The sequence below is a fragment of the Crotalus tigris genome, unplaced genomic scaffold (genome assembly GCF_016545835.1).
Source record: "Crotalus tigris isolate CLP2741 ecotype Arizona unplaced genomic scaffold, ASM1654583v1 scf7180000020608.1315917, whole genome shotgun sequence".
NCBI classification, from domain to species: domain Eukaryota; kingdom Metazoa; phylum Chordata; class Lepidosauria; order Squamata; family Viperidae; genus Crotalus; species Crotalus tigris.
The window spans coordinates 1,138,143-1,164,866 of record NW_024098104.1 but is presented as its reverse complement, the minus strand read 5'-3'; the positions used below and the strand labels follow the sequence as shown (position 1 = coordinate 1,164,866).

Genomic DNA, 26,724 nt, shown 5'->3' with positions numbered 1-26,724 from the left:
TTGGTGCCCAGACTTTGAACGGAGGGCATAGATTCGGGGAAAGCTTGGAACAGCACTTCTCTAAGCGGCTCAGAATGACCCCTCCTGCTAACCAAGCACTGGGCTGGGGACCCAAAGCTATGTGGCTTTCAGACACGTAGCCAGTTAATTTGTCCAGATTGCAGAGAAGCTGTTTCCGAAGAAAAATAATCTGGCAGATCGCTTTGCTTGTGTTATGTTTTCCAGAACGGTTACTAATAAATGATAGTATTTGTACAGTTAAGCAGCTTCATTAAAACTTCAAGTGGAGTTCAAATCAAGTTTATGACCTCAACCCCGCTCAACCCCCAGAGTCGCCTTCGCTAGAAGGCCAGGTGCGGATACCTGAGGGGCTCTGTGCGACGGAAGGTGTGGACGTGGAGCTGGCCACGGCCGAGTCGCAGCACCCGGTGCTCCTGCTGGAGGACGGGGACGGCGAGGAGGAGGACGGGTGGTGCTGGTCGAGACACTGGGCTACTGCAAAACCTGCAAGAGAGGAAGGCAGGACTTACACAAGAGCCGGTGGCGGAAACACACCAGCCTCTTCACCACCGAAGGAGACACTCTGAGGCCGCCGGGAGAAGGGCAGCGTGGGGGGAAACCGAGTCTGGCCACAACAGGGCAGGTTCAGGAGGGCCCTGCCGGGCAAGTCAGACATTCCTCTCCTTTTGCTTCTGGGAAGGGGCAACTGCCACCAGCAAGGACTCCGGCCTACGATTGACGGGGACATCATCCCGCCCTTCTCCCCAGGCAAGCGCCAAGAATTGCTGCCCTCCCCACTCAGGCAACAAAAAGCCCCTGATGCAGGTTGACAATCCTCCGTGGCTACCAGGAACAGGACTGTTGCAAGCCTCCCACGAGGTCACGGAATGAACTTTCTGTAGTTTCTCCAGAAAACTCTCCCTGGAATAATTCTCCAGCCCTCTGAGTCTGCTTCTGGGGGAGGCTCTCCGAGCTGCAAGGGAGCCTCCTTTCTCCAAGGGAGTCGTATCCACGTTTCCCTGCAAGCTGCTCAGCAAACGAGGCAGAAGGTAGCCTGGGAATGTTCCTTCCACCACTCCTCTGGCCATTGAGGAGGATCAGCCGCTCCCTCCAGCTCACCTCCCCAAGCAGAGAAGAGTTTTCCCACCCGGGGCGAAGAAGAGCAGCGCTCTCCTCCCGTACTGGCCATCCAGCTGCAAGATGGGCCACTTCAAAGGGCCAGGATTCAGCCAGGTGGCCAAGGCCTTGCTCGTGCCCACGTCCATCCGCTTGGCAATCCCAGGAGACCTGATGGGTCAATCACTCAGTGCACCAGGGAATGATGGGCAAAAGTCTGCTTGTTTCCCTGGCTTGGCAACGTTTTAAAACACAAACAAGGTACACAAAACCAAAGAGAGGCTGAGCCCAGAGGAGTGGCTCATAAGGAACTGGTGGCTGGGTGCTTGGGAGACGGACATAAATCATCTTAACTCCCGTGCTGAGGAGCCTTCCCTTCCGCACCTCTCTGGGGCAATTCCTGGGAAGGAGGAGGCCTCTCCTTCTGCCCTGCTGAGCAAAAGGCAAGTGAGCTCGAGGGCTGGGGAACACGACTGGGCAACGAAGCTGCACCTGGGAGGTCAACTCCCTAATTCCCTCCCAACATCGCTAATCAAAGTGGAAGATCAGAACGAAACACACTCCAGCACCCCAAAGGCCACTGCCCTGGGAAGACAGCGCTTTGCTGGGTTCTTGCCTCCATATGGGGAGCACACACAGGCCCCATTGGCCGCCATGCACCCCACTGTCCCTGGCAACGGCAAACTGCCTCCAACCATCCTTCTGGGGAACTGCCACCAAATCAAAACAAACAAAAATCCCCACCAGATGTTGGACTCAGCTTCCTGAGAAGTTCAACTGGCATTTAAAAATAGTTCCTAGCTCTTGTGATTCTAAATCCAGTTCTAAAAATGTAAGGACAAGGCTATAAAAACCTAATCTGTTGCAGAAAGGCTGAGGAGTGCCGTGGGCAGAACCGGCCAGGGGCTCACCCAGCCAACCTTTGGTTCCTCTCCTGGAAGCTTACAGACCTCTCGCCCTCCTCCCTCATTTCCTCAAGGCCTCTTGAGAGCAGGTGCACATGCTGGCTCTAGAATTCTGGGAGTTGAAGTCTTAAAAGTGGTTAGGCTGGTAAACATGGCTCCAAGCTCAAACACTGCCTACACCCAACGTTCTTGGCGGCCAGGGACTCCAGCCACTAGCGATGCATAAATTGATTGGCAGATTTTTCTGGAAAGGGGGGGGGAGGAGGAAGAGACTGTGATATTCCTCGATTGCCCAAGGCTGTTCTGCTAAAAGGAACATTTATACAACTTCTTTGTAAGGGGAAGGCTGGGACAGAGTGGGGGAGCTCCACTCTTAGCACAGTGTTTAATCTGTATGGGTGACTCACATTCAACTTCCTCCAGCTTTCCTGTTTATAGTGACTCCAAGGGAAGCTCTGCCTCCCTCCGCTAGTTTGGAAGTGCTGATGGCCACGACTCCCAGCAGTCAGCCTGACTTCCCTCTCCCATTTTCAAGAGCTTCCTGGGAACGGGACTTCCGGGAGCCCTCCTTCCAAGCAGCCACCACAGAGGAGAAAAGCCGCAGCCTCCAAATTGTGGCTGTCCTGCTTTGCCTTCACTCAACAGGACCACACTCGCAAATGACACAGATTTGACATCACCAGAGCTCTGCTGACATCTGCCCTATAACTTGAGGGGATTCCCTGGAAGAGCTCGTCATCAATGCCACCCAAATGATGGCAGCTTTGTTTACTGTTCTCCATGGTGACTCTGCCCATAGGGTCCAACTACTGTGTGCCAGATTGGCACTGACAGCCTCCAACTAGCATTTCTGTGGCCTTTGTGTGGAGGTGCTCGGGGTCTTGCCTTGGAGGCTCAGCAAAGGGGCAGAGTTTATTTATCAAAGGTGTATCCTGCCTGGCTCCCAACTATTTGCCCAAATGCTGGATGAAACTAGTTTGAGCTCCTTGAAGTCTTTGCGTAACGGGAGTTCATTCCATGTTAAATGCACCACAAATTATGGTACCTGGCAGGAACTGAGAAAGGACAAGGGAGCAGGCTGCTTGGCAAGGCCCAGCCTCCTCTTGACCCCAGACCTCCAGCTGAATCCCCAGTGATCCAAATGCACGGCAGAATTTTGAGAATGTGATCACTGAGCCCAATCTTTAGCTTGCCACCTTCAACTGAAGAGGTAAGAAATCTATGAAAAAGATTTTTAACAAAATCAGCAACAGGAAATGGCACCCAGGTCTGCCAGAAAATACAATACTTTTGAAAACCACAACTTCACAGAAGTCGATAAACCTGTTATTTAGGTAGACCTTGGGAACACTTCATGGTCTAAAAATCAGTTGTTCATGGCACCGGCAGAATGAAGGGCGGGCGGGGGGGGGATGGTTCAACATTTGCAAAAGAAAGTTTTCTGCCCCCTCCCCCCACCTCAAGAAAATCACTGTATCAGAAGACCAATTTCTAGGAACAGACATTTCAGTCAAGAGCTAGAAGTCAATAAAATCTCAAGGGTAGAAAGTTCAGAACGAGTGCATTGTCCCAAAATGTTAAGTAACACGGGGAAATGGTTGGTATTTATCATTACAAGTAGACAGTGAGAAGACAAACATAGTTACATCTGGATCATCAGATCATGAAAAGTCAGGTTACAAAATTATTTTCTTAGGATAAAACATTTCAGACCCATCACTTCTCATCTCCTCAAGGTAATTTAAAGCCAAAGAACTTCAGAGAGGCTGAAGGTCTGGTACCTTTAGTGAAAATAGTGGCTATCTTCAGGAAGTGCGGAAGAAACCCAACACTGTGATATTTTACTTCAGAAATAAAGAATGTTTTATTTTTTAAAAATAAGGGTGGCCGAAAGGGAATTGACAGGGAGGGGACCAGGTCCCTCCAAAATGCAATGTCTGAAAATGGGCCGTGAGCCATGTTTATAATCCTCTGAATCAAGTGATCACTCTCCTGCTTCAGTAATCTGGTTGCTGAACTTGAAATAGAAAATCCCCCCCCCCTCAATTCAACACAAGAGAGTCTTCAGAAAATCAGTGGCTGCATGGAAAGTCTAAAGAGACTCAACCCCGAAACCCACCTGCTCTACACAAATTGTGATGATTCAATTTCCAAGCAACAACGATAACATGATACCCTGAGTTCTACTGTGAAACGGGCTAAGGCAGCTAAAAGGAAAAAGAAGAAAGCCAAGCACCCTGCCCTCCAGGGAAAACAACAGAAACGCCCGGTTCTACTCCCATGTGTGCGAGGGCTTTGTGCCTTCCAAACACGGTTGCAAAACCCCACATCCCTAAACTTTCCCCAGTCTTCCCCACCGCCCTGGTGACGGTCTGTTACATGGGTTTCCAAGGAAAACTGCTGTACTACTGGTTTGTAACTCTTCCACAGGGTTTATGGGAAACGAGCCTTGAGGCACACTGACTGTCACCCAGCTACTATAATTGAAAATAACCAGCAGCACAACAGAGTGTTGTGAAATCCCCTGCCTTGCAATGCAAATTCAGAAACAGGACTTGGGCTTATCTCAGAGCTATCTGGCACCTTCTTCAGAAATGCTCATTTGGCTATCAGGAGGCCAATTAGCACAGAGCCACTTCTCACCAATCTATCAGAAGGACTATCTCATTTACAACTTCTATGGAACCACACATCATTCTGCTGCGGGTGCAAAGAGGCCGTTCCTGTTTGTAAAAGGGGAAAACAAGCTAATCACAGCAAACTGTTTACCTAAAAAAGGCATCTTTCTTTTTTTCTCCTGAACTGCTCTGTTGCATTGCTGTAAACTTTGCTACCGTAATGTGGTGTCAGGCTTCCAGCTAAAAAGATTTCAAAAGCAGAACTAGAAAAGAAAAAAAAAACCCTTATGAAGGGGTCAAAGGGCACCATCCTGGGCTAAGGGATTAACACCAAAGCCCAAAGACCTCAGGGCTTCACGTTCTGCCTTGGCAGCCTGCCAATCCTGCTCTAGGCCAGCTGGACGGGTGGACGGACGGAGCCCCGGGCCCACAGCCTCCTCAGCCCTCCATCTGCACTGGCACGGCTGGGCCGCCCAAATCAAATTTCGGCTCCCCTCCCCCCTCCCCCTCCCCATCACTGAAGGCCCGGAGGGTACAGATTCTCAGCTGTTTTAGTGTTCCAAGCTTCCATGCATCATTTCCCCCAGTCCACGTAAGCCTGATTATTTCTCTTCCTATTCGGCAGCCTCCATCCACAACAACGGCTGGCTTCTCTGGCCTATCGCTTCCTCAAGCAAAGGAACTGGAAGCGGCGGTGGCAGCGGTGAGGAGCAGGGTCCCTTCTGGGGGGTCTCTTCCTCTGTGCCCCTGCTTGCAAAAGAGAGTGGCTCTCATGTAATGAAATTGCCCTGGAAGACCCTTTAACCACACCTGCTCCATCTGGGCTAGATCCCTGCCGGACGGTGCCGGGAGGGATGCCTCGCTGCAGCCTTAGTGAGCCGGGGCTACTGAGGGCCGATGAAAGGCTTCTGAAAGGCTCACCCGGAAGGCCCCCCCAGCCCAACCAATGGCGGCTTGCAGGGGGCAGGTCCAGTTGCTTTTCCCAGGTCAGAAGCCGTGGGAGGCGATGGGCAAGCAGGAAACCCAAGGAACGGGCTCCCTGCGTTCCTGTTTCCAGCCAGGCGATGCTGGGATGTAAACTGGATGTCTGAACTGAGCTACGGTATGAACAGCTGCCAAGAGCGCACACGAACCTGGGCAAACTCTTCCCTTATGCTTCTCAGCCAAAACACGCCAGCCGACCCCCAGAAGCAGATTTATCTGGAGCCCTTTATTCTGCCGAATGCAGAATCCTAATGAAAGGGACGCCGAGGGGAGTAGACCCCCCATCTCCACAAACGACACGCCTTGCTTATACTATTGAGCACCTTTGTTCGGAGCCCAAGGCTGGTGCGAGCCTCTCTCTCCCCAACTGTGGCCTCCGCACTGTGTGACACAACTGACGTAACTCACGTCCCTTGTGCAACGACCGGCACTCTTGCCCACAAGCAAGCGGCAGCTGTGTTCGTCTTGGCCTCCAAATCTAGACGGGGCCGAGGCCTTCTGGAACTGCTGCCCCGCTGCATCTGGAGGCTGCCTTCTGGAGAGGCCACCCCAACTATTTCCCAAGCACCGAACAGAAGGCCACCTGTGGGCTCTGCCTGCATCACTTCCAGCCGTTCCCTCCCGGGTCATTTCTAGGTTGGATCTCCCAGCTGGAGTCCACAGCTGAAGACTTTGTTAGGTTTGTCCAGGCAATACCAGAAGAAATGGATTCAACAGACTCTGGAACTATCAAGGTTTTTGCTTTGATCTATCAACCTGGGGCATTTCATTTTTTAAAATATCATTTTCTAACGTTATAGGATCTTTTTTCACAAACACACAGTGTATGAAGGAGAATCACACCTATGTTATAACAATGAATACATAAAAATTTAATTTTAAAATATTCAGTATTCAAATGAGTAGTAAGTATTCTTAGCAATAAGCATAGGTAACAAGAGATTTGATTTAAATCAATGACTTAAACAGCATAGTTTCCTAGCTTTATTATATTGAAGATTTTAAATAACTTCAATCTGTTTTAATCAACAAAAACAGAGTTTTAAGAGATTACTTATATGAGACTCATAGACAAGAGACATAATGAACACAATATACAACACAGCCAATTGCAAATAAAAGCACCAGGTTTAAATGCTGCATATAAATAAAGCAGAACCAGAAATGATGGAAAGAAAGGATATTAAATAATCTAAACGCAACAGCTACCACCACTAGAAGCACTTTTGGTGGAGCCTGTTCTCACACATGTTTAACTCTCTCACATCTAGGCTCCATCATAAGCAGACTCAGATAAATATTTCTTTAGAGAAACAACAAGGCAACATTAGCACATACCTGGAACATTTAAAAAAAATCTGTTGGAGAGATGCCAGGTTGCTATAAGCCAGAAATGTCAAACTCACATGATGTCGCGTGACGTATCGCAACTTTCCCCCCATTGCTAGCAATAGAGTGGGCGTAGTTTCAGTATGATGCATCTGGCCCGTGGGCCGGCAGTTTGACATGCCTGCTACAAGCCCTCAAGAGTCCTCCCCCCCCCCATTCCAGCCCCAGGTCTCAACTGGACAGTTTCTGAAACTGAGTTTCTTTTGGTTTGTATGTAAACAGCATTATCAGGTTTTAATAACTTTTTTTAAAATGATAACTTTTTTATTTTTACATCTTTAACTCATTTCATTTATTATGTTTTTGGATTCTGAATTTTCTTACATGTCACCAGGGTAGCATTCTTGCTACAGAGTGGCAAAAATGAGATTTTTTTAAATGAAGATGCTTCTAAAAATAATATCGCAGAAAGAGAAACTAATTTGCCAAAGAAGTCTGGGTCACGCCTCCCTCGGCCACAATACTGTAACCTCATTGTGACATCTTACCTAAGATGCACCTGGGGGAGGAGGCAGAGGAGGAGGGAGCTTACCTGGGACTTTATCAACCGAGGCAAACACTGAGCGCTGCACAGTTGGGTCGCAGCTGCTGCGTCGGGCTTGCTCATAAAACCGGAATGGTAAGTGTTGGGTGGCAGCAGAGCTGTGTCCAAAGCCCATCACTTCATTGGCTGGCTGGATTGGCAGGTCCAGAAGTGCTGGGTTCAAGGAGACACACATTACGTTTCGGCTAAGAAACTAAGAAAGCCAAGACTGCCCTAGCATAGAGTGAGGCTGGGTACCTTGCCTGGCGGGCCTTAAGTCTTCCCCCCTTTGCAGATAAACGCTCCTTCCTGGCTGGTTTATATGATATGTGAGCTGTGATTCCTCAACTGCTCTCTCAAGACTAGCCAGGAAGAGGAAACTGAGAACAAAGAATGGCTTCTGACTTGCTTGGAAAAAAACAGGCCAGCGTGCCATATTTGCAACAGATGAAGGAGCCCAGTGGGACCCCGAGAGAAACAAGAGGACCAGGCTGGTACCTGCGATTCTTTGCATTTTCATCCGCCGAGCCTGGATTCTCCCCTTGGCCAGGCGCTGCCTTGCAATGACACAACGGATGTGATCCGAAAAAATGAAGGTCGCCTGTAGGATGGGGAAAGGTTTCGAATGTGGACTGGAAGCCGGCTTGTGTATGATGATATTCAGGGCCCGGCTGTCGTCTTCCACTCCTGTCACCTGCATGTCCTGGAAGGGGCAAGGAAGGAAATACACGGGGTCAGCAAAGACCAGAGCTTAGAGCTGAGGTCTGGCACAGATATCAGAGCTATATTTGAGGAGCAACTAAGATGATTAAAGGCCTGGAGACTAAAACATATGAAGAACAGTTGCAGGATTTCGGATTGGCTAGTCTAGAGAAAAGAAGGACTCGGGGGGACATGACAGCAGCGTTCCAGTAATTGAGGTGCTGCCACAAAGAAGAAGGGGGATCAAGCTATTCTCCAAAGCACCTGCAGGCAGGATAAGAAACAACGGATGGAAACTAATCAAGGAGAGAAGCAACCTGGAATTAAGGAGAAACTTCTTGACAGTGAGAACAATTAACCAGTAAAACAGCTTGCCTTCAGAAGTTGTGGGTGCTTCATCACTGGAGGTTTTTAAGAAAAGACTGGACAGCCATTTATCTGAAATGGTGTAGGGTCTCCTACTTGAGCAAGGGGTTGGACTAGAAGACCTCCAAAGCCCCTTCTAGCTCTATTCTGATTGGTTTGCAAAAGACAACAAGGCAGAGTTACTCTTTCTTACCGCAGCTAAACCAGCCCTCTTGCTCCCTCTTCTCTGTTCCTAGGAACGGGGAAGGTTAAGCAAGGGGACATCAGCAATGGAGAGGCAGATCACTAGTCCAGAATCACTAGTCCAGAGGCATCATAATGACTGTATTCACACAACAGATTAGCTTAGCTTCAGAAGTCACCCACTTCTGTTTGCACAACGGTTTGCTAACTGAAGAGGCTGAATTTGCATGGCACACTCAGCAACCAAGATGAATACAAATTGAGCCCCCGGGATTCTGCTAAGGCAGCTAATAGATCTTTTGCTGAGCTGACTCCGTGTTGTGTGGAGCCAGTCAATTACGGCACGATGAATCCCAGATACAGTGCTGCTGATTCTTGTTGCTTTAAAGTCTATAAACTGGAAGCCACAATGAATACTGGCAAGTCTCCTCTTGCAGGAAACTGTACACACCGGCAGCTGCTCAGGTGCGCTGAACCAGAAAAAGCTAAGCCACCTGGCTTAGAAAGGAACATGCTGAAATAGAAATTGGCCATGTGGCCACAAATCCCTTCTCTGAAAATATCCCAGGTCAATTGTCACTCTCATCATTTTTTCACACTGAAAATCTCAGGAGTCTCAGCACCTTCACCTATGGAAAGTCCCTAAGATTTTGGTGGCTTTTCTGGGCAGGAGACTCGTCCCGCTCCACTTGGGGGGGGGGGGAGTTGCTCACCACCGGTGGCCAAAGAAGGCTTTGCTGTCAAGTTGCTGCAAACTCTGCTTGCCAGGACACGCAGACACCTGTGCTGTCATTTAGGCAGCTCAAAATCTGAACCATCCATTAAGTTTTATGCTCACCTGGAGAAGGCCAGCAAATTTAACGACTCCCCAGCCTAATCGCCCAACATCTGGCTCCACCAAACTCATCTGGTAAATATCCACCGCCAGAAACCTCTGGACCTGACCGCTGTCCTTGGTGATCACGGTGCAGGCAATCAAATCACTGTTGTCTGGAGGAGGAAGAACAGCAAGAAGAGCCATTAGCAGGCAATCCAGTAGTTTTTCCTGAAGGAGAACTCTTGAACTGCATTCATCCCAACTAGCTTTACTGGCCCCTTTATTTGGTGTATTTTATCCTCCTACATTCCCTGCTGTCGGAATAACCCTTTTTGTCTGAAGGCCCCAAGAGACTCACAAACGACAACCTGAGGAAAAGGCTGCCCTGGAAGGAGATTCTTGTGTAATTAAGACTTCTCTGAGTTGCCCACCGACTCCTACTTTGCTCAGCTTTGAATATCCTTTCTCTCCTCAAAAATGGGCTTGTCCTTCCCCTCCACAGAAGAGAAACTAGGCTACGTGCCCACCGTGAGGCCCCTTCTGAAAGCTTCTGCCCTAAAAGTAAGTTGGGTGCATGAGCGTTTGTGCTTCTCTCTCTTCATGGTTATCATCTAGAGCGAAGTGCGAGGGTAAACGCTTCGCAGGTGCTGAAGGAGAGCTTGGGGTTGCGATCAGCGGTTCAGACGGTGCCGGAATCACCACTGCAGCTTCTGCCTACAGAAACTTGTTGGAGCGTGATTTGAACAGCCTGGCTGGCCCACTAAATGCCAGAGGCCGGTCTCTCACTCCACACAGACAGAATGTATAAACCAACAGCCAGCCTCATTGAGGCCGAAGACAACTAATCTCCACCGAACATAATTTGAGTTCCAGGAAAAATAACCAAACTGGTATTTAATCTTTGCAATAGCTGCGATTGGAGAGTTGGGAACGACATGCTTAGTCAAGAGAGATTGGGAAACTGAATTGCAAAATGCGCTTTAAAGCTCCAGAGCGCAATTGTGATCGTTCTGTGAAACAGAGTCAGGGTTACAGGAATAGACATTAAAACCACATCAATGAGCATTACTGAAAATTAAAAAAAGAGGGGGAGGGCAAAGCAGGTACTAATAAAAAAATCAATATGCGAGAAACAACAATATTCCATTTTGAAAGCCAACAGGAATATTATAATTTGATTTGTTTCAAGCACATCCTTATAAAACAGTTGACAGATAAATTATAATGATATCCATTTAGTTTGCAAGCTTATTTAAATTCTGCTCCAGGAAGCCTTCTTCCGAGAGGACCGAGTCTGGAGAAATTCGCAAGCACAACTCCTAGGAAGGCAAGAAGGGACCCCTTCTCATTTCCTAGCACACGAGCAGAGGAGCATCTGGCCTGAAGCCCCCCATCCCACCCCCAGGCCTTCCCCTTCCCAGGGGCTCCCATTCCTCTTATTTCCATCGTGTTTCCCAACACCTTTTGCAGTGGGATTGCTGAGCAGGGTGACTGGAACGAAAAGTTCCCCTGGCAGATGCATCCCAGCCAACCACATCCGACCTTCTGCTCGCCTCTCTCAGCCACTGCCCGTCCAGGAGGTGTTTTCCCTGAATCTCTGTCACTGACCCAGAGTCCAAATGGCAACGGGAAAGGCCTGTTCTCCGAACTTTGGGTGAGAAATGACTCCGCAGCAATGGAAGAGCTCCTGCTGCAGGAGGAGGACCAAATGGCTGCTTGAAATCACCTGGGCTTCCTCGCTTGCTTAGGGCCACAAAGCCAAGACAAACAATCCAGTGTTCAACTTCCTAAAATACCCATTACGGTAAAGTGAATTCTTTTATAATTACTACCGTAAATATGGCTGACATTTTTCTATTAATAGAAGCTGTGTATTCCCAAATGGAAACAAGGGCACTGTATTTCCTAGCATACCCAATTTGTTATAATAAAGACTTATTACCAGACCATAATGGGGCTATTTTGGGGCTTCCAGTTAGTGATGATTACTGTGACAAGTGATTTCACTTCTCCCAGACAAAAGGGAAGGGGGGAATTAGGAGACACGCACAAAGCCACAAAATGCCACTTGCGAGGGACAAAATGGCTCCTCCTTCAGCTCAGCTGGTCCTCCAGATATTACATGCATATGATCTGCAACAATGGTTATAGAACAGCTATTGATAGCCCAATTTTTTCCCCTCCCGACCAGCTATCTGAGCTACTAAGACCCCAATGTGCACAGAGAGAAGATCATCAATCAAGCAAGCAGGGGGACGTGTGTAGCATTCTGGAAACACCTGAAAGCAGGGGGAACCAAAACATTGAGGGAGAACCTGTTGACCGCTGGGCTTCAATTCTTATTTTCCCTGGGAATTTGAGCGCCTGGCTGGCTTCTTTCCTTGGTGGCTACTCACTCAGATCCAGGACGTCATCTGTCTTAATTAAGTCTTCCTCCCTTGTCAGAGGCAACTGAGTCTCTGGCTCATCCTGAAGGTGCAGTGACAGAGAACGCAGCATGAAGAATACTCGGATGGCCTGAAGACGCAAAGAGCAAAGAGGTTCAACCAGGAGGATGTGCAATGAAAAGAAAAGAAAAAAGTGTCTTAAATAGCTGCACTGAATACTCTGTGTAAAAAGAGAAAAGGCCACACTTTTCATGGCCAGCAAACTCATTTTCTCTTTGACTTTTTAAAACTGTTTTGAGTAGCCTGCAATACACGTATACAGCCGTAGTTCAGGATATGGCAGGATGGGCAAAATTAGGAACAGCCAGACATCCAGCCCATAATTAGTTGGTCCAAGGACTGCAGGCTTCTTCAGTCCTTTCCCTGGGGCTGGAGGGAAAACCAACCTGCAGGGCTTTACAACAGTTATCCCCCAGCCTGTAGGCGAAGGCGGCTTTAGGCTTCACCATCTCTTGCCAGTATGCCAAGAGTACTGAATTCACAAGCTAGGTTGGCTGGGAACTATGTGAGTTGTGGTCCAACATGTCAGATGATTGATAGAGAGAGGGAAGGCACTTTACACTGCATTTGTGGTGCCAGTTTTCTTAGAATACAAAAATACAGAAACCCAGAAAAAAAAACCCTGAAAATGGCTGCCACTGCTTTCCACTTTATAGTATGATCTAACAGATGCCAAAGAATGGGGGAAAAAAGATTAACTGTTGGTCTTTTTAGCAAATCATTAACTCCCAAAGCCATTGTGATTTGCTGCTAGATACAAATCACTGAAATGAGTCTTGAAACACTGGCTTTTGAAAAAAAATATATGAAAAGACTGGTACGTAAAGTCTTGAATTTTCTTTTTCTGAGCCCAGTTTGGGCTATTGGGAGGATGAGAAAGATTCCATAAGGACGGTGGAAGGTGCAAGGCTGGTTTAGGCTACCTAATGTTGCCCTTGAATGTTCCAGAGGAAATCTCGCCCACGCACAGCTACCGGCAGGAGTTGTAGCGGCGTCTCTCTGTATGCACGTGCACATCTGGAAACATCTGAACAGATGTGAAAGGGAGATCAAGATCCCATGATGGGATCTTAAAATGGTGGGTCAGGGGAGGAACTTTCCTTAAAGGAAGTCACTGAGGTCTTCCCTGGTGAACACCATGAATGGGTCCCAAATCAAACTGGGAGCCAGTGCAACAGTTCAGAACTGCTGGTCTGGCAACTTCTTTTTCAACCAGCTCTCATCTCTGTGGTCTTTTCAAAGGCAGCCCCAACATGCAGGAAACAGCAACAACCAAGCCAAAATGATTAGCCTTCACTGGACTAGGCTGGGCACTTTACGGTTTAATAAACTGGTTGATACAATACACTAAACCTCTCATTTGATTGCAGGAGAATTTATTTATCTGGCAAAGGATGTAACATTGCCACAGCAATTACATCTTATTTATTCAAGGATTTAGTGGGTTTTGTGAATTCAGACTGAAAATGTCACTTGGGTCATTTTTAGGCATGCTGGCAAAAATTAAGAAGTTACTCAAGGCTCAACCAAGAGTCTGCAAAGGGATGTGGTTTGTGGCTTCCTACAGAAAGCGATAATTTTTAATGTACTTTATTTACATGCATTAGAACACAACCTTTGTTTGTAAGGACAAAATCTGCGTACAAAGACTATCACAACCTTGTATTTCCAGACAGCAGAAACTCTTGCTTCAACTATTGCCAAAAATAAGAACATTAACCTTTTTTAATTGTTCAAGACAAAATGATCTAAGATTCATTACAAATAGTTTTACAGTATGGCTTTTCATTATGACCCCAGCTATTTAGAAACCCCTTAAGAAGGAGCTTTATTCTAGGAAAAGGCTCCTTTGCTTTCCCAGAAGCCTGTTATAGAGAAAAATAAGATAAGAGATAATGTAGCGATAAAAGCTGTATAAACAGAACTATTCAGAGCCCAGACTGGTAGCTGGGATTTCCAAGAAAGCTCTTCAGGCCCCAAAGATCTCTTCACTCTTTCTAGCTGCCCCCCCTGCCCCCCCCCACACAGCCCACTTGATGCAGCTGAGAGCAGAGAGCTCTCAGTGTTAAATCAGCCCAGCAACCAGAAGAGGCATCTGCACGCAGAACGGCACTTTCTGAGCAGAGAGAAAGAAACCATCTGGCAGGAATTCTCCCAGTACCAGCCATTCAGTTTCTCATCAACAGCTTCACAGGAAGGAAAGAGTCTGTGGACCCCAGAGCATCTCTAAACGGGCACTGGGAGGGCCATTTGTCTTTAAAGCTGGTTACAGAGTCTGTGACGCAAATCTTTCTCAGAAGCTCCTTTCCGTGCAACAGGGCTCGACACGCTTCAACACTTTTGTCATGCTCCACATGCACACACAGGTGGCTGCACACTTCCCTAGACTGCATCGCATGTGAGGAGTGAATATAATGACCCCCCTTGACCCTGAGTGCTTCTACCTCTCTAGCCTCATGGCATTACTTCACTACTTTCTCTTTTCCAATCATCCTTTGCAAAAGCTCATGGAGAAAAAGGGAAAGAAGAGTCCAGGAAGAGTTCGAGGGAGGGAGGGAGGGAGGGAGGGAAGAAGCCAGCGACAGAGTGGCTGGCACAATCACTGCAAGTCCCCACAGTGGCAGAATCAGGTCAGTCTCATGGAATGAGCTGGGTGGCCAGAGTGGCCAGCTAGGAGTGACCTAGGCAAGCCTCCACCAAACTGTCCAGCTGCTCCAGGGAGAGCAGGGGACCACTGCGCCCCTTGAGCACTTAGGACCGAAGGGCAAAGGCCCACGGAAGGCGCACTCACCCTCCTGGTTCTTTCCACGTCACCACAGGGGAGCCTCTTCACAAAGTCGATCCCCGTGAGAGGAGTTCCGGTGGGTGGCAGCAGAATGGAAGCATCCATCATCAAGTACTCCACATTCATGGGCTTCAGCTGGAAGAGGAAATGTTACATTCAACTACTGTACAAACCCCATCCATTCCTCCTCCTCCTCCTCCTCCACGGAGGAGACCATAACAGGGCTAAGGCAAACCTTTCCACAGAAGGCCAACATCCACCCATGAGGAGAGACACAGCCCTTCAGGGCTTGATGTGTCCCCCCCCGCAAAGAGAACTACTGGGGTTGAGCAGGGGAGGGTCACCCCTTCTCCAGCTTCACCCACACATCCAGCTTCCTCCCAGTTCAACTTTCCCATCTGTGCACCACTACTAATCTTTAATTGATATTTGCCTATTTTATGGGTCTTTAATACTTCCTTCCCTTTCCTTAAAACCTGACTGATAAAAGGCTAATAACAACAACAGTGCTTTTAAAGAAAAACTTGGTTTAAACGGTTTGCAACAATGTTCCACTTTGTCACTTTTGTATCTCTCTGGTAATGTACTCATTACTTACGGTCATAGTTCTATATTCATCTTCAAACATATCCAGAAAAATTTCTTCTCCCTTTAAAGAAAATAAAGAATTCATTCTTAGAATGGTAAAGTTTCTCCTTTAACGATGGGCTTAAATCAACCTTTCTTTCCCTTATCCCACATTCTTGAAGATCTATTTTTGCCTCACACAGGAATGAGCACAACTCCAACACCAATTTACTTCTATTTAAAGAAATCTCTATTTGGAGGAAATGTTATACCCTCTGATTTGCCATGCCTTTAACTGAGGGCACCTGCTCAATTATGCAGCTGCTTTGGAAACGCTTCTCTCGTGTTGCTGGTCCTTCGTTTCCAGTGAGTGAAGGCCCAATTCAGCAGCTTCCTAAGAACCTCCTAAGAACCCCTCGCCACCTGAAGCAGCGATTTTTTCCTGATGCAGATTCTCTACCAACAGCATCTAAAGCACTTGACTGAATCGGCCCTGGACGTGCTGGGACACCTGACAGCAGGGCAACATTCCCGGCAACGGTTTAAACCTTTAAAAGGACGATCCACCAGCCTATGTCAGACATAACCCAGTCAGGGGGCTGTTCTTCAACAATAATTCAGAGGATGATTCCATATAGCTAATCTACCAGTTTGGAAACTGTTTTGCTCCATGCAAACTTTGTGAGGAGTCATCAAATGCAGGAATACCCAAAATTTGAAGTGGCTCAGAGGCCACAACTGAACAGAACCAAGCAGGTCTTTATTTAAAAGTTCTACCGAGCAGGAGAGAAACGGCCAAACGCCTGGCAAACAACTGCAAGCGTTTCTCTGGAAACCTGAACAGCCACGCCCAGCTGTCTAGGATGGTTCCGGCATTTGGTTTGGGAGAGTTAAAGGCCGGGAGGTTACCTTGTAAAAACGCCGCACCAGATGAACACTTTCTTCTCTTGCCCCCTTAAACAGAAATGAAAAATCCTCGGTTCAGGACACGGAATGGGCTGCAGGATCACAGAAGTAACACACCACCTCCCTCCACGATCTCCCCTCCCCAACATGGACTATTCGCAGTAGAGTTTTCTCCCTAAAATGATTAAGAAGGGAAAACATGGATCATGGCACTCCTGAATAAGGACGACCTGGGCTGGGAAAAAAGGGGCTGGCATGGGCCACCTGGGTGGAAACCAAAGAATCCCAGCCTGTTCAGAGTGAATTGCTATTTGCCAGGAGCACAGACTGCAGGGTCAAGCAAAGGATCCCTCTTCCCAAGACCCCAGACGGGGTGGCTCAGACTCAGCTGCTGAGGGAGAGAAGAGCTTCATTTGAGGGGGGGGGGATTTCCCGGGTTTCACGCAGTAGAGGGGGGGACTCGTGCGCCTCAGAGTCCCACCCTCAATTGCAGTGGCTGAAAAAGGCAGGGACAGACTCCAGCCACACAAGAGGCTCCTATGGGGATATGATCACTCCCGATTCTGCAAATTACTTCGGAAGAGAGATCAGCCTAGCAGGACAAACCACGACTGGCAGACCGTAATATCTTTTTTTTTTTTTTTAAAGACTCACTTCCAAACAAGCAAGGTGCACGTCTTTGATGATGCTGCCGTGTTTGGTGAAGACTAGCTGCTTCAACAGGAGGCAGCCGAGCTCCAAGGTGGCCAGGCGGATTTTGCCATCTGTGGGAGGGAGGAGAGGGAAACAGAGCAGGACAAGATTCAGAGGAAACCAGTCGAACGGGGGACACCTCTTCCTGGCAGATCAAGCTTCAGTTAATACCTGCCCCACACCAGTTCAAGCGGGGCAAGTTCAACACACCAACAGCAAAGTTGCAAAGTGCTTTCTGCCCCTGAAGATGAAACATTACAGAAAAGTGGGTGGAAATCCCACCAGGCATTAAGAAGCGGGACTTTTATTCATAGACAAACGGGGCAGAAGGATTCAGTCCTCTACCAAACCGCTTTGTGTGGGCTATTTTTGATTTTTTTACTAGACCAAGAGGGTAACAGCCTGTGCTGATTGTGGAGGGAAGACCTTGCCTACAACCAACTCTGGACAGTCGGGTATCTTTTATAAGCTCCCATTGAAAACCGGGTCTGTTCGCTGTCCTGGGAGACAAGCTCTGCATGCCAAAGAAGGCTAATGGGTTTATAATGACTTTTCCTGATGTCACTGAACAATTGCTTGCTGGTTTATGCTTTCATTGTCATAAACAGCTCTTGGAAGAAAAGCTCCGTGTTTCCTTCTTTTTCAAAAACTTGTTTTAGACCACACACAGTTGCACAGTTCCAGGACTGACTGGTGGAAAGCGAAGGTGGTCCATGACAGACCCTCTACCTGGCTGAGCAGCGTAGCTCATGATCCTGATGAGCCTCTCCGCAAGCCCAGGGTTGTATGAGTTCTTCTCCTCGGCATCCCGTGCCGAGAGCTGAATCCTCTCCAGGGTGATCGGCTTGATTCCTTGGGAGAAACAGGAATTGAATGTTGTAATTACAACTTGATTTGGCAAAGCAATTCCGAGAAATCACAAGCCAATAAAAAAGGGCAGCTCAGCTTGCAGTAGAATTCCTCAAAGCTGCCCACACAAAAATTTGAAAAGCTTAGGAAACAAGGATTTATTATTTATTTCATTAGATGTGGGTGTCACCCAACTTGAAGATGACTCTGGGCTGCTAATAAAAATGGCAAAACAGTAGCCCCATTCACACAACTTGAACGAACCCGCCTTGCTCTCTCCTATCAACTGAATTCATCTTTAGCTTCCCTCCAATTCATGACCCTGATAAGCATCTGAAAGTCTTGGAATCACGTGATTCATCTTCTTCTCCTCAAGCGGCAGTTCTACCACCCACACTACTGGTCAATTCCTCCTGACAATGTAAATGGCACCACTTGATGTTTTTTGATCCTTGGAGGAGCGGGGAAAGGGCTGATAAAACCTAAATCAACATCTTGAGAGCAACTTCAAGCCTCTCACTTCCTTTGTACAAAGGATGTTCTCACAAGACACTCTGATACTCAAAGGGGATACAGAGCCTAGGTCACCAAAGGGGGCTGAGGCTGCAGGCCAAGCCAAAAGCTATATCTGCTGGCTTTTAACCACCGGCACCAGCATCTTAGCTGCCCAGCTAGGTCAGAATCAGCACCCTCTTTTGCTTTCTCTTGTTTACCAGAAGGACCCTCTGGGAAGAGGAACCCCACGGGACAATTGAAAGAAAGAGGGGAAGGGAGAGAAGAGAAACAGAAAGCTACAGATTGGCACCGGTATCTGTACTGTTATCAGTACAGTTAGAGGCACATCATTGTGAAATGAAACTAAGATCTCCTGCAGTTGGGGGTTGAAAGGGACAGCCAAGATCAAGAAAAGCTACATATCTTTGTATGCATGAGCAGAGGAACTGAGAAGATCAATTAATTGATGCTGGTTGGAGCATACAAGTTATTTAAAGCCACATTATCACAACAGCGAGGTTATTTCTCAGAAACAACAATACTTGTGTCATCCTCATTCAACAACATTTGTGTCAGTAATGACTTTTTGCCAAGCATTAAGGATAGTACACAAACGTTCACGGTTGCACTTCTACACAAAGAGGACACCTTTTGAGGGATGCACACAGAATAGTTTGCAACTCTCCATTTCCTATCAACCAGCCCTGAACTCCCTGAATTTCCAGGAGAACCTTTTTTTTAAAAACACATTTTATTAGTTTTTCAATTTCTTAAGAAAAAGTACTCAAGACCCACCGTGGTGTTTGGGTGGTCAAACATTCAAAAGCAAAGACATATATAAACAGCTCAGCACAATACATTTCGCTATCCCCTCTCTATTTCCCTCGAATAACGTAATACATTTAAAATATTCCATTTCTATTTTAAATTTCTATAACTGCTCAACCTGTTTTATAACTTTTATCAGTTTACAATTACCGTAATTTAGCTTTAGAACAACAAATTATCAATTCTAATTCTTAATCTCTCACATCCCTCATTTTATCACCAATCTCATTTGTTTCTTCTTCCACAACACAGTAAATATCCTAATAGCAATAAAGTATTAATTAACCCTATACATATATAATCCCACAATCAATCCATCTCTTTAAAATAACAAAATAATATTAAACCTTAATTCATTCAAGTTCATTAAACAAAATTCAAATTTTCTCCCATTACTTATCATGCCTTATCACGTCTTTGTTGTCATACAAAAAGGTCATCTTACTCATTTAAAACACTCCATTGATTATTGAAACCATTCAATCTAAATAGTCATTATTTTTTCAATTCCAATACAATGATTTTCATCAAATTCAGTTTATTATTCAGTACATGAATATACAAATCCAGTACATTCTTAATCTGTTTAAAATATCTATCAGCCTTGATCCTTAAAACAGTCCGTAAATCCAGCGTTGTCTTTTGTTCCATTCCAACATTTTAAATTTCTCTTTTCAATCTAATTCTGGCTTTTTTCCTATGCCAGGTAGGTTTCCATAAAGATGCTTCCCTTTCAGCCAGTAGATCTATTTTTGTTGCTTGCAGTAAGCTTTGAAAGAATAAGAGTCCCATCCTCTGTGTCAGGGGTCTGTTTCTCTCCTTAAAATATCGTTGCTTTGTAGTTTCAAATCTCAGTCTTTGCTTCTTCTGTTCCTCAAAGTTACAAATGAGAGATTTGTAAGGTATGATGAGTTCCTCTTTTATCTCTGTTGATTCCTCTTCTGGTGTGTTTTGATTTGTCAAATAGTCAGATGTAGTCTGAGCATCCATTTGAATGTTTGACATGAGATTTCTGGATTTTAGTTCTGTAATAGGTTCTTTCAATATGGCACAAATTTCTGCAGTGGCCTCATATATCTTTTCCAGTATAAGATTATAGTTTAGTTGTGAATGAGATTCCTCCATTTTAATAGTAAGTAGAAAAAAATCTCTTTTTTCTTTTTCTTTTTTGTGGGGACTGTATTTGATAAAGATTAGTCAGTGTCTACCCCCACAGTTCCCAACAGCTGCACAGCTTATCTTTTTTCAAGAATAATTTGAAGGTCAAAACTTTTCAAACAATAACCAGAAATTACAATGTTAAATTTTCGCCACTAGATGTCCTCAATAGGTTAAAAAAAGGTCTTTTCCAGTCTTTAAAAGTATAGTGTGAAAGAAGAAATAATCTTCCAACACCGGATGATAGTACAATTCTTAAAAAAAAGGAGAATTTTCTGTATCCCCAAAAGTATGAAAATAAGATAGTCTTAAAAAAAAAAAAACGTCTTCTTTCCCAAACACGTAAAAGCTGCCTTCTCAAGCCAGGGAAATAATTCCAACAAGGCTCTTACAGGTTCCAGAAGCAAAGTAAAATAGAGAAAGTGACAAGAAAAAGTCTCACCCGGATTCACCACGGGGGTTCTTACAGCTTAGATGTTCTTTGACTTGCGGTTTGAAGCAGCAGGGTGATCGGCCATTTTACTGGCTGATCTTCTTCTCCGTCGGCCCAGACACTGGAGGAGCCGCCGCTCCTCTGCAGCCGAGCTGAAGCCTCCTTGACGGAAGTCGCACCCTCCAGGGCGACTTTTGACCCGTATAAGGGTCGACTGGCGAAGGCAAAGCTAGCCGGCGAGGAGACGAGTCTCCCCGTACGACTAAGCGCCGCGAACCGGAACCGGAAGTCCCAGGAGAACCTTTTATGACTGGCATTTATTCAATCCACTAACTCCAACCTTAGGAGTTTGGTGCTTTGATACAGTGGTCCCCAAAGGTTTGGCACCAGGGACCGGTTCTGTGGGAAATGTGCTACCGAGATCTTGCGCATGCGCAGATGAAGTTTTGCTCGCTTGCGTAGCCTGGCTCCTAATGGGCCACGGACCAGGACCAGTCCGTGGCCCGGGGTTCGCAACCCCAGTTTTAATACCTGCCCATGACAGACTTTCTTGTCCAAGACCTCCACGGGTCCCAGACTGCTTCTGTCAGAGCATGGAATCCCTCAGCAGGAAGCCCTGGATGTTCTCCGCCATCTTTAATAATACTCCCATGCAACGTTTAGAAGAGAAGGTGCCAAGTTTCAAACTCCCCTAAAAGTTGCATCTCTGGGTAGGAGAAACCAGAGAGATCACTGGGCAGCCATGAGGGACTGGGCTTTCTGTCCCTGAGATGGAGGGCAGGGTTAGTCATTCAGCCAGGAGGAAATGTAGCTCAGACACACACACCGCTTCCCCTCCACAAATCTCACTTCTTTTGCTGATGCAAATTAGGACCCATGGAGGTAAAGGGGGATTTGGCTGGAATTTAATTCCCTGAGCCGACCGAAGGAGTCGGAGCAGCAGAGCAGATTTTGCAGCCGCCCTTGGTCCCCTTCACAAAGCACAAACTTACCTTTGTTATGAGACATGGCGTACAGAAGACACAACACAAAAAGAGCATAGTAGTCAAACTCAGCACACTCCAGGGCATTATACACCATCTCCAGAAAGGGCCTGGGGAAAGAAAAAAGGGATTTTTTTTTTTTAAAAAAAATCAATTTCTGAGGATTCTGCCTTTTATTTGTATGCCTGATATCTCCCTTTGTGGCCCTGAATTATAATGAGCAAAAGAGTCCTTGGAGAATCTATCAGGAGATGAGCCCTTCGCATGGCTGGGTTACAAGTTGTGGATCCCAAATCTTGGGAGTTTCCAGGCTGGATAACAGCACTCCAGCCTGGAGAAAGGCTTGCCTACCTGTTCCAGCTGGACATTTCAGAAGCAGCGGCGCTCTTCTCCTCGTCGGTTATGTTTTGCTCTGTGGCAGAAATGAGCTTGCAACGCTCCATGATCACCATCTCAATTTCTGAAGAGAGACACATTTTAGAGAGACGGGTTTGTTCAACAAAACAGAAGCAGGCGGACATTGCCCATGGGTGGCTGGGATTCTGGCCAAACTGAACAGAAGAGGTCATCGGAATCTGGTCCGTAGAGAGCTCAAAGGAACCCTGCAGAGAGATTACTGATGCCCCAATTGTGAGGAAATCCTGCTGACCTGTAAACCCAGGGGTTCTCCTTAAACAATCAAGGCAAGCAGATTAGGAACGGCTGAAGCCAGCCTCCTGTCTCAGCACAAAGTACGCTCCAGGCACTCTGCAGCGGGAAGGAAACCCCCGTTTGACCCAGGAGAATCAGGCAGCTGCAGGGTCCCGAGAGACGGACGGTAGGCAAGGCAGGCAAAGACAACCTGAAGACTCAGGAGTAGGAAAAGGGGACCTGCACCCAGCTGTCCAGCCACCCCCAACATCAACCGTGCAAGAATGGGCAGCCGGCACCTGGGGATCCTCTCACCTTCACTCTCCCCACTGGGCCTGAGGCCCTTGGAGGGACTCTCGGTGCCTTCTGGGGTGTCTTCCGGGCCCCTCTCTTCCTCCTCATCCTCCCCAACGTTTTTATAATTGGGCCTCTTCTGCAGCCTCTTTCGTCCCTTCTGTTTATTAATTTCTAGCGAGCGCTCCAAGGTCTCGGAAGGTTTAATGAAGCACCTGATGCCGGTCTTGACCTAAAACATCCCATAAACAGAAGAAGGTCAGCTCCACGATCTTCCTAACAAAATGAACGGGCCGAGCTTCAAAGGAAGAGAAGTCAGGAGTTCATGCGGGTGTTTTAGAACTGCAAAAGAAATGCCAAGCAGCCTTTCTGCTCCCCAAACACGGCCTCTCAGTGGCTGATTCCTTGTGTGTAGCAAATGGCAAGAACAGGCCAGGACGAGGGAGGCCAGCAACCCTGTGTGCTCTTACACCACAGCCTTTAGGGGCCACCCCTCTCTCGTGGGGGCAGAGGGACGTGACACGGTCCGGCAGTAAATCCATGACACCCTTGAAGAAAATCTTGCAAGGACCATCACAGATTGCGGGTCTCACCAAACACCTAGAAACCTACACTGTTTTATTCTATGCCAAGAGTCTTGTTCAACAGGAGCCAGGGGGATTATTCAAGCCCCATCCTGCTACAGTATTTCTTCTGTTTCATGGAAACTCAACTAATCCCCAACCAAGTCACAATTCTAAGTACAAATGGCACTTTCTTTCTTGTAAATGTGAGTGGTGAATTAGTGCTTGGACTAGCTTAATTCTTGCCCCACAGATCTTCAACAAGACCAACAGCAGATTTAAGGGTACAATCCAGGAAACCTCCAATCTTTCGTGCAATAGAAAGACAATGTTTATGGTCCAAAGAAGAAAGAAGACAGATTGATATCACAGTTGGAAAAGCTCTCAGTCTGGAAAAAGGGTTCTGTCTTATAGTTTTTAAAGATTTAATTCTTGTTCAGTTCTGGTGTGCAATTACTCATGGCGACCCCTCACCTGTTTCCTAACTCTACTGAGCTTGGCAGAGTGTTCCAGCCGAGATTAAGAAGCAAATCATGCAAAGATGAATATTTATCACTAGTCGTCTCCTTGGGCAAGGCTATTTGCCCACCTAGTCTGTACACCTAAAGGCAGGCTGGAGCATCTACTCGGCAAGCCAAGCCTTTCCAGCCCCCCCCCCCCCTTGAGGTTACAGGAAGGAGCGAAAGTAGGTTAAGCCCAGGCGGGGAGCAGCAGGAGCTGCCACATCCGACTGGGGCAGGAAGCAGAGCACAACCAGTTCAAAGGAGGCCAGAAGAATGCCGAATGTGACTTTGGGTCGCCTTGGGCGGGTGTCAGGCGGGCGCATGACTCACCAGCCTCAGACAGCGAGGAGGAGACCACCACCCTCTTCTGGCACTTCCCACTGCTGGAAACACAGGCAGCTTCTCGGATTTGAAAACTGTCTCATAGCAAGAGAAGCGCTTTTCTCAAGAGCACTCATATTTCGACAAAAGAGTGCATCAGGTGTGGGGGCTGATCACCCAGCCCATCTCTCAGCTCACCAAGATAGGGGAAGATAGGGTGGGGGGACAAACTGCAGACTGCTTTCCCACTTTTCTCAGCTGCTCAGAGAAATAAACCTTTCCTGACCGTTTGCTACCCCCATTTAACCTAAAAATGGCAGAGCTTGAGCCTAAGACCTGCCTACCAACAGCAACCTATTCTGGAGTGCCATCTCTAAAAGGCTACCAAAATCAAAGCCCTTGTTGCCATCAAAATTGCTTCGAGGAAGTGGGCAGGGATTCTCCCAATCATTTGAATTTCCCACGTTCCTTCGGCTCTGCTGCACCACTTGCCCTTCGCTGCCATCAATGCTGCTGTTTCCTTCTGCCTTTGGTTCATTTTCTCTCCCCCCTCTCAGTGAGAGAGGGGCTTCTTTAAACCACCAGCATTACAATATCTACCCCCACTGCTTTTAGGATGATGATGATGATAACAACAAGAAGAAGTTGGAAGGGACCCTGGAGGTCATCTAGTCCAACCCCCTGCTCAGGCAGGAAACCCTATACCATTTCAGACAAATGGCTGTCCAGTCTCTTCTTAAAAACCTCCAGTGCTGGCACATTCACAGCTTCTGAAGGCAGGTTATTCCATGGATCAATTGTTCTCACTCTCAGGAAATTTCTCCTTAGTTCTAGGTTGTTTCTCTCCTTGATTAGTTTCCCTCTGTTGCTTCTTGTCCTGCCTTCAGGGGCTTTGGAGAATAGCTTGACTCCCTCTTCTTTGGGGCTGCCCCTGAGATACAGGAAGACTGCTATCCTGTCCCCCCTCGTCCTTCTCAAGTCATCGAGGCAACCACATTTCTCCCTACCTTCACTCAAAAAGCTTTTATTGGGGAAAAAAGGCCAACTACATTTTGGGAGTTGCAGGACAGCTGACCCACCTGGGCTTGTTTCAGGGCAATATCGGGTCTGCTCAAATTGAGCTGGTCCTATTTCTGCCACCTAGAGTTTTCCACTGACTGCCCTATTCCAGATTTGTTTCCAAAGCTTTAGGAAATCACCCCCATCTTACTTAATAAATGCTATGAGTATGTAACAATGATTGCTGGTTAAAGAATAAAGTAAAAATGCTAAGATTAGCTCTGGAACATGTCTGCCTTTTGAGGGATTAAACTTACCTAGAAAAACCACTAAAATAACATCCACTCTTGTTACAACCCATTGCGAGTAATTCATTCTCTCACATACTTAAAAAAACAAAACAAAAACTCAAGACCAAGTAATTCTGCAAAAGACATTCAGTGGAAGTCAAACTGCTAGAGCAGAAAACAGGCGACAAGCTTCTAACCACAGATTTCCCAGTAACAGAACCCACTGAACAAAAAAGCGGGCAAAACCCCAGAATGAGTCTGCGTGCTACAAAGACAAGATCATTTCCATGTGCCACAGCGCTTTTTATCTTTCAGCTTGCATGCGCGATCAGGCCTGATTCTTTAAAAAAAAATCACCAAGATAAAGCGTACCCAAGAACCCTTTAGATGCCAGGCAGATCATGCCACAGCCCCAGTCTTGCTAAACAAACCAAGAAGGAATCTTAAAGTTGACAGACGTTCTTCATAGACTTACAGAGCTTTTCTGGACATCTTGCTCCACCTTTGAGAAAAACACTGCGAGGTCTCCGTTCAAAATGACTTCGGCCAACGAATTCACCAGGGGGGCATGATGGATGATTAGGAAAACCTGTGGGGGGAGGCAGAGAAGCAGAAAACTGTTGGGAGGGGAAACTCATTAACTTCCCATTTATCTTGCTCTAAAGTGATTACTTTAGGCCAGGCATGTCAAACTGCCGGCCCACGGGCCAGATGAGTCACACCAAAACTGCGCCCACCTCACATGACCTTGCGAGTTTGACATGCCTGCTTTAGGCTGATTTCACCGGATGATCCTTCTTTCAGTGTGTGGGAGAGAGGAGAACATGTTTAAATGCTTCCTGACATCATGCAGAAGGGCCCGCAGTTTTCCACAACAGAGAGTGTGGTTTGTAGAGACAGCTGTAACTAATCCAGGCATTTTCTCACTCCCCATCATTAAATACCCCATTCCACCTATTTGCCTTGACACTTCTAAGTGACCCTGGTCCTTTAATTTCCCTCCCACGCTTGTCCTTACTCCATCCCAAATCACTATTGCAAAATGACTGACACCCCCCCCACACACCCATGGCCTGTTTTAACACAGTTGCTATATCATTGTTAAAAAGTAGACATGATCCTCTATCAAATTCTTAATAGAGTCTACAGCAGTGGTGGCGAACCTATGGCACAGGTGCCAAAGGCGGCACGCAGAGCCCTCTCTGTGGGCACGCGCATCGTCGCCCCAGTCCTAGGCCTTCAGCTGAGTTTTATAAAACCTTTTCACTTTAGGCCTCCAACGCCGTGTGCAAAAAAAAAAAAAAAGTTCAGTCAATTTCAACTTCTTGTGGGGAAAAAAAGTTCTTGCAAAGTTGGAATTGATTGATTGAACTTTTT

General features: G+C 46.9%; 1 protein-coding gene across 7 annotated transcripts in view; it reads right to left on the bottom strand.

The window, feature by feature from the left end:
- The window catches only part of CLEC16A (C-type lectin domain containing 16A), a 39,739-nt gene that overhangs the window by 5,347 nt on the left and 7,668 nt on the right, over positions 1–26,724 (bottom strand). For 4 of the 7 annotated variants that reach the window (XM_039368026.1, XM_039368027.1, XM_039368028.1 and 1 more), the window contains 14 exons: positions 25,823–25,936; positions 22,693–22,903; positions 22,099–22,207; positions 21,757–21,857; positions 17,731–17,853; positions 16,963–17,072; positions 16,312–16,356; positions 15,434–15,484; positions 14,842–14,970; positions 12,000–12,120; positions 9,625–9,776; positions 8,034–8,238; positions 7,545–7,709; positions 364–504 (listed from right to left, as the gene is read on the bottom strand). In XM_039368026.1, coding sequence (XP_039223960.1) covers positions 364–504; positions 7,545–7,709; positions 8,034–8,238; positions 9,625–9,776; positions 12,000–12,120; positions 14,842–14,970; positions 15,434–15,484; positions 16,312–16,356; positions 16,963–17,072; positions 17,731–17,853; positions 21,757–21,857; positions 22,099–22,207; positions 22,693–22,903; positions 25,823–25,936 — 1,777 coding nt within the window. Of the gene's footprint in view, positions 1–363; positions 505–5,173; positions 5,390–7,544; positions 7,710–8,033; positions 8,239–9,624; positions 9,777–11,999; positions 12,121–14,841; positions 14,971–15,433; positions 15,485–16,311; positions 16,357–16,962; positions 17,073–17,730; positions 17,854–21,756; positions 21,858–22,098; positions 22,208–22,692; positions 22,904–25,822; positions 25,937–26,724 lie in introns of those variants that run through there. The other 3 variants (XM_039368031.1, XM_039368032.1, XM_039368029.1) reach the window with 3 other exon arrangements.